Source organism: Malus sylvestris, chromosome 16 (assembly GCF_916048215.2).
Source record: "Malus sylvestris chromosome 16, drMalSylv7.2, whole genome shotgun sequence".
NCBI classification, from domain to species: Eukaryota; Viridiplantae; Streptophyta; class Magnoliopsida; order Rosales; family Rosaceae; genus Malus; species Malus sylvestris.
Genome location: NC_062275.1, coordinates 6,548,044 through 6,556,846, shown reverse-complemented (window position 1 = coordinate 6,556,846; position 8,803 = coordinate 6,548,044). Strand labels below are relative to the sequence as shown.

General features: G+C 39.6%; 2 protein-coding genes across 2 annotated transcripts; one reads left to right on the top strand and one right to left on the bottom strand.

Moving 5' to 3' along the window:
- Positions 1 to 883: 883 nt before the first annotated feature.
- LOC126607983 (ribose-phosphate pyrophosphokinase 4-like) lies at positions 884 to 3,969 on the top strand. Its single transcript, XM_050275711.1, has 7 exons — positions 884 to 1,472; positions 1,589 to 1,904; positions 2,123 to 2,218; positions 2,338 to 2,406; positions 2,787 to 2,915; positions 3,213 to 3,312; positions 3,417 to 3,969. Exons 1-7 carry the CDS (start codon positions 1,108 to 1,110, stop codon positions 3,548 to 3,550), a joined length of 1,209 nt encoding a protein of 402 aa, XP_050131668.1. The 5' UTR covers positions 884 to 1,107; the 3' UTR covers positions 3,551 to 3,969.
- Positions 3,970 to 4,360: 391 nt separating this feature from the next.
- LOC126607982 (uncharacterized) lies at positions 4,361 to 7,853 on the bottom strand. Its single transcript, XM_050275710.1, has 10 exons — positions 6,847 to 7,853; positions 6,598 to 6,755; positions 6,432 to 6,515; positions 6,281 to 6,333; positions 6,106 to 6,187; positions 5,662 to 5,769; positions 5,357 to 5,480; positions 5,117 to 5,202; positions 4,666 to 4,922; positions 4,361 to 4,540 (listed from the first exon to the last, which is right to left on the bottom strand). The coding sequence occupies exons 1-9, from the start codon at positions 7,715 to 7,717 to the stop codon at positions 4,704 to 4,706; spliced, it is 1,785 nt and encodes a 594-aa protein (XP_050131667.1). The 5' UTR covers positions 7,718 to 7,853; the 3' UTR covers positions 4,361 to 4,540; positions 4,666 to 4,703.
- Positions 7,854 to 8,803: the final 950 nt, after the last annotated feature.

Here is an 8,803-nt window from a genome sequence, read left to right as displayed (position 1 = left end):
CCAAAGCCGGTTTAGTTTTTTATTATAATTTGCACGTTGCGTAATTTTATACAAATTTTAAAAACAAATTTAGACAACAAATGTATAAAAAAGAGAAAGAAATAAATTAATATTGAGCTCGTTATTTATAAAATTTAAATTTAGTTCTCTTGTCGAGACATTAAATAAAATCGCTTTAGTTTGAGATTTGCTCGTAGTTATGGTCCGTAACTGCAGTTACTCTTGTTCTTGAGCTTCTAAATTCTAACTTCAGAAAATTCAGGTAACATTTCAAATTGAAAATTGAATTGAACAAAATAATTGATTTGGTTCAATTTTGATTAAGTGGTTGTTCTCGAACTCATCATCAATTGAAGCTCAAGTCTAAAATTCAACTTTCCCCATGAATTTTATCACCAAACTCAAAGAAAATTACCCGTAAAATTTGAATAATATATATTAATGTATTTAATTGGGTAAACTTAATTCAATGGTGAGGCCAATAAAAGCAGTTTTTCAATCAATGTAATTTTTTATTGACAAAGAATAAATTTATTAAAACTTAAAACCTCTAATATAACTGTTTCCTATACAATCAAAATTAAAAACCTCTATAGCCAAAGTTGGAAGATAAAAATCCCAAAAATGTGGGTTGGCAACAGCGAGGCTCACATGAGTTAATGCGTCTACTATAAAATTAGCATTCTTATAAATATGCTTCCAACTGATATGCTGAAATTCAGAAGCCAACCATTTGATATCTTCTATGATAGGTCTAAGATTCCAAGAAAGCATCCAAACATCTTGCACCACCTGAATGACAAGTTTAGAATAGAATCCCCTTCCACCATCAACTTCTTCTCAATCAATGTATGAGTTATTTTCTTTTCCAATCAAGATTTTGTAATTAAGTCTAAATCCAACAACAACAAAATAAAGAAAATTAGATAGATCTAAAACAAGTTAAAAAATTGAATAAAAAGCAAATATTTTGCTCGACGACGTCGTACAGAAATGGGCATTTTCGGACATTTAAAACTATAGCCGTACACCGGTGACCAACCAAAGCCGCCACGCAGACAGAGCACCGAGCAGCCCGGCGCTCTACTAGCACACCACTGCCGCCACATGGCGGCCACTCGACCTCTTCCGCCATCCTTCCAAAAACCTAACTTCCCACCCGCGCCCAAATCTCCCGATCCCTCCTCCGCCGCTTTCCACATCAAAGCCTCCAACTTTAGGAAGAAGAAGCAGAACGGCAGCAACATCATCAGGTGCGAGATCAAGAGCTTCGGCCACAACCTGACCATCGAGCCGGACTCTCCGGTTCACGTCTTCCGCGCCGCTTCCGAACCCCAATTGTCAATGGCTTCCGATTCGGCGGTGAAGAAGGCGAAGAAGGTCTGCCTCTTCTACTGCGCCGAGACCAAAGCCCTCGCCGAGAATGTCGCTGCCCAGTCCGACTCCATCGAGCTCCGCAGCATTACTTGGAGGTGAGAGGTCCGACTGCAAGCGTGGCAATTGGGCATTTGCCTCGAAAATTTTAATTTTTAATTTGTGGAATTTGGCTCTGTTGTGCTTCAATTTTTGCAAATTTGGATTCTTTTAGGAAATTTGATGATGGGTTCCCCAACATTTTCATACCCAATGCTCATGGAATTCGAGGGCAACATGTGGCGTTTCTCGCCTCGTTTAGCTCCCCGTCGGTGATTTTTGAGCAGCTCTCTGTGATTTATGCATTGCCCAAGTTGTTCATCTCCTCATTCACTCTGGTGCTTCCATTTTTTCCGACGGGGACTTCGGAGCGTATGGAGGATGAGGGAGATGTCGCCACCGCTTTCACGCTTGCCAGGGCCTTGTCAAACATTCCCATTTCGATGGGTGGGCCTACTAGTTTAGTTATCTATGATATCCATGCCTTGCAGGTTTTTCTATACCACATTTAGTAAACAAATTTGCCTTCTCTAAGCTCTTAGTACTGGTTTGGTTTGGTACTGAGGTTCTTTTATAAAAAGTGGGAATAAGAAAAACTAAGCTCAAAAATGTGTTTTTTCAAAGCGCAACAATACCAAACCAGCCCTAAGATGAGCAATGTGCAACGATTATCTGACCTTGTTGTTTTGGTTGTTTGTTGCGTGTTTAGGAGCGGTTTTACTTTGGTGATAATATCTTACCATGCTTTGAGAGCGGGATCCCTTTGCTCAAAAATAGGCTCCAGCAGCTCCCTGATTCCGACAATGTAAACTGTTTTCTCCTCCCCTGTCTGTTGAGTCCTAGGAGTTTAGATGTTGATAAGGAGTAATTATTCATTAAAAAAATTATTTCTGACATTGTATGCTGATTATCTTCCCAATTTAGATATCCATTGCTTTTCCTGATGATGGTGCGTGGAAACGATTTCATAAGCAGCTACATCATTTCCCTACGGTATGATATGTTTTATTCTCCCTAGTAACAAGGAGGATCTGTTACCTGTGCATGTTTTTGTGTCTAATTCTAAGAGTCATCAAAATATCATCTAAGAGTATTCATTAAAACAGCATAATTATGATAATTGCATTATTTTCGTCACGTTTGTTCTGATTGTTTTGACTTTAAGGATCTGACTATTGATGCCTGTGCAATACACCTCATAGATATCCATCTATAGTCTTGTGTAAAAGGCACAGCTAAACAGTGTTTTTTTTTCAACTAATGTTGTGCGATCTCCTTCACTGACACTTTCACGAGCCTTACATTTGCTGCATGACGGCTTGCTTTAACTATGTTTCTTGCAGACTGCCTAACCTTTAAAGAGTTGAATGCAGATTGTCTGTGCTAAAGTTCGGGAAGGTGACCAACGAATTGTACGTATTAAGGAAGGAGACCCTAGAGGACGACATGTTGTGATCGTTGATGATTTGGTTCAGTCTGGTGGTACCTTGATCGAATGCCAGGTATCCAGATCCTGAGCGAACTTCTTATTTGCTGTCAACTCTATAATATTGGCCGTAACACAATGAACAATGTAATTCAGATAAAATACGGCTATTCGGCATGGGAAAGTTTTAAACTTGTCCGTAGGTTGGGACTTGAACTTAACTACTTGGCCCGTAGATGGACATTTGACTTATGCTGCATTTCTTGCCACATTATATTCCTGCTTTAGTTTCATTTTCACAGAGGAAAAAGAGTCCTTCCATTTGTTCACAAGTTAATCTGAAATGCCATATTACGTTTTCATCTTGTTTTAGAAAGTTTTAGCCGCCCATGGAGCAGCAAAAATCAGCGCTTATGTAACACATGGGATCTTTCCTAATCGATCATGGGAACGCTTTCAAAGTGATTATGGAGGTATTACATGGTCTACTTATTACAATTTGGTGCTAACTTGTTCAAGACTCTCCGAGTACAATTTCTAATTCCTTTGTGCATTCCTTCCTTGTTTTTCCAACCAGGGCACCCCGAGCACGGGCTGACCTACTTCTGGATTACGGACTCGTGTCCAGTGACAGTGAAAGATGTGAAGAACAACCCGCCATTTGAAGTTCTTAGCCTTGCTGGTTCCATAGCGACTACTCTTCAAATGTAAGAGTAAGGTATGAGCACTAGATAGAAAGTGTCCTCTTTGGTTTTTGCTATGTTTTTGCCCCACCCTTTCTTCCAATAAAGGGGTTGAATGGATTATAGAGGAGTCGTCAGGCATAGAGAAAAGTTAGCACTTGAGAATCCGGGTGCGGCGAAGAATTTTTCACTTTGTTTAAGAGATATGATGGCCGGCTTTAGAACTTGGATAACAATAAAACCCAACTTCAGTCAGTCAGCCATAATGTAGCTCTAGGAATAGGGCAAGCGCGAATAACCGTTGATAATGTACAAAGTGGTTCTTGCTTACACTTTCTTCAAGTTGTGGATTTTCGTAGTGTAATTCAGCGATCCGAATCAGTTTTCTAACTTTTTCAAGGATTATTCATGCCAATTTGGCCCAGTCAATAATTTTTAGTCTTTTGATTTTGATTGTCTACATTTCATTTCAAAATAAGAATCCTGAAAATCCTCAAATCGTGTCCGTTCATATATCGTACGGTTAAAAATCATTTTAAATACTTTTATTTAAAATTAAACATGAACAATACCTGACCAAAAACATTATATACTTTTATTTATACAAGCCTCTTTGACCAAAAACAAAAAGCCTCTATCCATACAATATTATATGTATGTCATATATTTACGCGCAAAACAAACAAAAGCTTTTGATATTTATTTATCTTTCTTAAAAATGCTGGTTCGTTCTGCGGTTACAAGTCAAAAGTAATTCGTTTTACTCAAATTAATTAATTAAAAAAAAGGTTTATGTTGCAGTTACCCGATCAGTTCATTCTTCGCTTTGCAAGTCGAATCAAACGAGAAAGATTTACATGGCACATGCGCACCAAGCTTTTGATATATGCACTCCTGTCAAGCTTTTGATAGTTGCACGTGATGAACACACAAAAACATTTACAACTCAAATGACAAATCAAAATTATGTAACAATTTAGCCGCCACACATACATTTTTGAAGTAGCCTTCCTTGGACCTACAAGATAACAACGACGTGTATCACAACTCACGTACAACGTATAACATTCAGATTGAAGTTTCAAGTGGATGCATGATAGGTTGATGAACCTTGTGATGAAAGCGAAAAATGAGCACAATTACCTCTAGTTAGAGCAAAACGAAAACACATCCCTCCTCTGTCACACTTCGTTTGAAACTCTTATGTAATTCAAGACCTTTTTTAGAGCCTTTCCACTGTCAATAGCCTCTCTCGCTCTATCCAGGGCAGAGGTTATGTCTTCTGCACCATCACATCCAAGTAAGTGATCAATCATTCCAGCATTCAACACTATTCGATCATAAGCTGGTCCCCTTTGACCACGAAGCGCTGTTAAGCCCAACTCTATATTCTTCACAACCTGAAGTTGCAGAAAATGTAATTATTCGTCACAAAACGCTGGCTTGTAAAAAAAATGAGTGCAAAAACCTGTGTTTGTATGTGTGTGCACGCATGTGGGTGCGCGTGCGCATGTGGGAGAGAGAGAGAGAGAGAGAGAGAGAGAGAGAGAGAGAGAGAGAGAGAGAGTGCATGCCACAAGATGGAAGGAATTACCGATCTATCAGTTCTTGGAGTGTCGGTGGGTTCAAAGCCATAGTCTACGGCATTAACCTCTAGACTGAAGCTCTGACGTGAAACACCTGCAAACCAATCTTTCGAGTCAGTTTTGATGGTAGGATACTTTATGCAAGAATCTCAACATTTGTGGCAGCTACATGCATAACGCAGAGCTTTGAAACTACCATTACAAGTGTTTGAGAAAATGCAGAAAATAACATAAGGACTTGAACAAACCATCAACTTGACAAGAGGATGCAAAGCTTGTTGAACGAAACCCTGAACAGTAGTTTACAGGAAGTCCTTGTGATGAATTTACTGACCGCAATCTGGTTGTCATTGAGAGAGCTCCTTCCTCACCCTTCAGTAATAGTAAAGTTAGACGGTAGTAGTTTATTTGAATTACTCGGCTGATTAAAGAATAGTAAAGTTAGACTCTAAATTCTTCTATCTAAGATTTCAAAAAGGTTGATTAAAAATATTAAACACTCTAGTATTTGAAGCACCATCCTCTTCAACTGCATAATCAGCAAAGTACCAACCTTCACCACCAAGCCAGCATTGACACCTCTTCTTTTCATAAGCATTAAGAGCGGCTCCTCAAAACCTTCATGATAAAACCCAGCAACAATAGCTTCCTTCCCCCGGGCCTGTTGAGAAAGCAATAGATTTTTCATATTTCTGTATGGTGCACCCCAAATTTGTATAACGATGCTAGGGTACTAATCACTTTGATCAATAATTCGATTGGAGGTATTGCAAGAGTAAATTCGGTTATTTGCTGATGCCTGCTAAATTTTCAGAATTTAAAGTAGATAAATCAATTGCACGGTAGGTAAAGAAGTATTCTAAATGCACACTATTTTGTGTAGTTTCTAAATTTTACACAGATTTCTCGGCAGAAAAATGCCAGTCGAGGTTTCCATAAGAATAGAAAGGATGAGCCTTACGAACAAGTTATTAAAGAAAACAGTGATGTGGCTTACCTTCACGAATTGCTGAACCTTTTCGGTTGTCGCCAGTGGGGGACGTTTCTTAATATGCTCTCTCAACTTAACTAATGAATATCTGCAGAATTCAAACAAATATTATTATCAGTTTCATCCCGATTAGAGTAAATACTAAGCAGAGCATGCCAAAATGTTGGCTAGAGATTCACACAGAGAAGGGCGGGCTTCACGTTGACTTATATAGGCAAAACCAATGTCTTCATCCTGAAATAACAAGATAAAGAATTTAACCACAACCCGAAAGACATAAAACCAAAGGAATCAGTAACCATTGCAAGAATTATAATGGGAACCTCAGATACCTCAAGAAGTACTTTTGCTTGCAACGGGGTTAAGCTCGTATTTGCCCCCATAAACTTAAGCATCTGTTCTTCAGTAACTCCTCCCTAAAAAAACAAAAACTTTATCAAACCGGCCCTATTAGTTTATGCTATCGGGGCAATTGGTTGAGCAGAGCTGAAAGCTCACCTTAGGCGGCATCCAATCCAAGCCGTGAAGCAAGCAAGATTCGGAATAACAAGATCGAACCGCAGCAACGAACAATGTGCTTCTAAAGAAACGCGTGTTACCATCGTAAGGTTCACCATAGTGAGTAAGTGATTTAACATCAGCAATTGGAGTATCACCTAATTAATCGATCATTAAGCAAATAATTCATCCTCTGAAAAAAAAAATTAAGAAAAACTAATTGGGATTATTAATTAGACTAGAGCTTACCGAACTCATCATCAAATGCAAGGCAGTAAGCTTTCAGCTCACGGTCCGTTTCTCTGTTCATCCGCTGACCAATCAACAATGCCGAAAGCAACGCTTCACTCACACTATCGGACAACGTCGCATCATCCACTGATTTCAACGGAAGAATGTCTCGCAGCACGCCTTGGACTTCTTCGAATCCTAGGTGGCCACCGGCGAGGACCTCCCGGAGGGCGCCGACCAATCTCATCTCACTCGCGCCGTTCCCGACGAATTGGGGGCCGATTGAGCTTCCCGCGCCCACCAACGACCCCTCCGGATCGGCGATGAACACCACGTCCGCCGGAAGAGCCCGAACCAGAAGCGGCCAGAACTGGTTCATCGCCCGGATCTCGCCTTCGCTCCACTGCGTCGCCTCCGGAAAAGCGTTGGCGCGAATCGACATAGCCGCGAAAAACGCGCCGAGCTGCGACTTCGACACCGGCTCCTCATCCTTCAGCTCACCCTTGACCGATCTGTAAATCGTGTCGAGCACCTTGAAGGCCTGATCCTCGCTGAGAGGCTTGGTCTGTGTGGGGCCCGTGCAAACCCTAGTCTGAGCGTCCAAAACCGTCTGATTCGGCTTCGGAATACCGGACCTCCGATACGAAGATGAAATCGTCGGGTTTCGGGTATCGTATTCCGGGATGTTTGAATTTTTTACGGTGACGGACTCCAACACGGATTTGGTGGTTAAGGTTAGTTTTCTTCCGGTAAGGCGGTGGCCGTTATATGCGGGGAGGTTGAGGAGTGTTTGGGTGAGAGGCTGAGTGAGGCTGCGATGCTTAGCGGTGGTGGAAGTAGTGGAGATGGAGGTCAAAAGAGAAGGTTCTTGATTGAGAAGAGCTTTCATGGTTTGCTTTTCTTCGCTGCTGTGTTTTCTTCTTCCTCCTTCTAATGGTGCTGGTGCTGGTGCTGCTTGGGAAGAACGCAAAACTGAGATAGTGCGGTTGGGTATTGATGTTTTCTATGCACTCCAAACCTTTTGTTTGTCATTTATTATTTTAAAATTTCAACGGTCGGACGTGGTTTCTAGAAAGGACAAGGATTGTCTTCTCTGCTTGTTCCGTGTCCTTCCATGCCTTTTGTGGTCACAATTAAACCACGTCAATATTTTATATTACTATTTATTTTTATCATATTATTTTTAAAAATATATATATAAAATATTGACGCGGTTTAACCGTGACCACACAAAACAAAAGAGCACGAGAACAAGAAGGGCAGGCAATCCTTGTCCTTCTAGAAATGCAAGAGAATTTTTTTCAGACTTTTTTTTATGAATTCTCTAACACTTTAACATTCAATGTTAATTTTCGTTATAATATTATAAAATATTGTATAAAAATATAAGGTGGCTAACAATTTATAGAGAGTCTTTAGCTGCTTTTTTTATTTATTTTTATGAATACATTGATATTTTTACACTAAGGGGAGAGGGAGTTCGGCTAAGTCACACAATGGGCAAACCTAATTTGGTATTGAATTCGCCATCCACGAGATTCAAACCTAAGACCTCTCACTCCCAAATAAAAAGAAATATCATCAAACCGCAGTACTGAACAATGTTTTAAGAGGCAAAGGCGTGGACAAGACATTTGATTGACAACTCCCGCCTAGACGAAAGCCTTAAGACGTGAGGCGACCTAATTTTTTAATACATATTTTATACATATAAAAATATAATAGTCACAAACAAGTTTAACTCACATAACCAAGTTTAATCAAACAATCAAATTAATCAATTTCAAACATCTACTTAAGTAAGTGCCTATTTATATGAGAGTTTTGGATAATATTTAGGTGGGATAGGTAGTCTTTAAAAAAGATAAATAAGAAGAAAAAAATATAACGAATTAAAAAATATATATATATAACATTAAGAAAATAATAATCCACATAGAAAGATGTTTTCATTTCTACGTCAATCATAAGAATA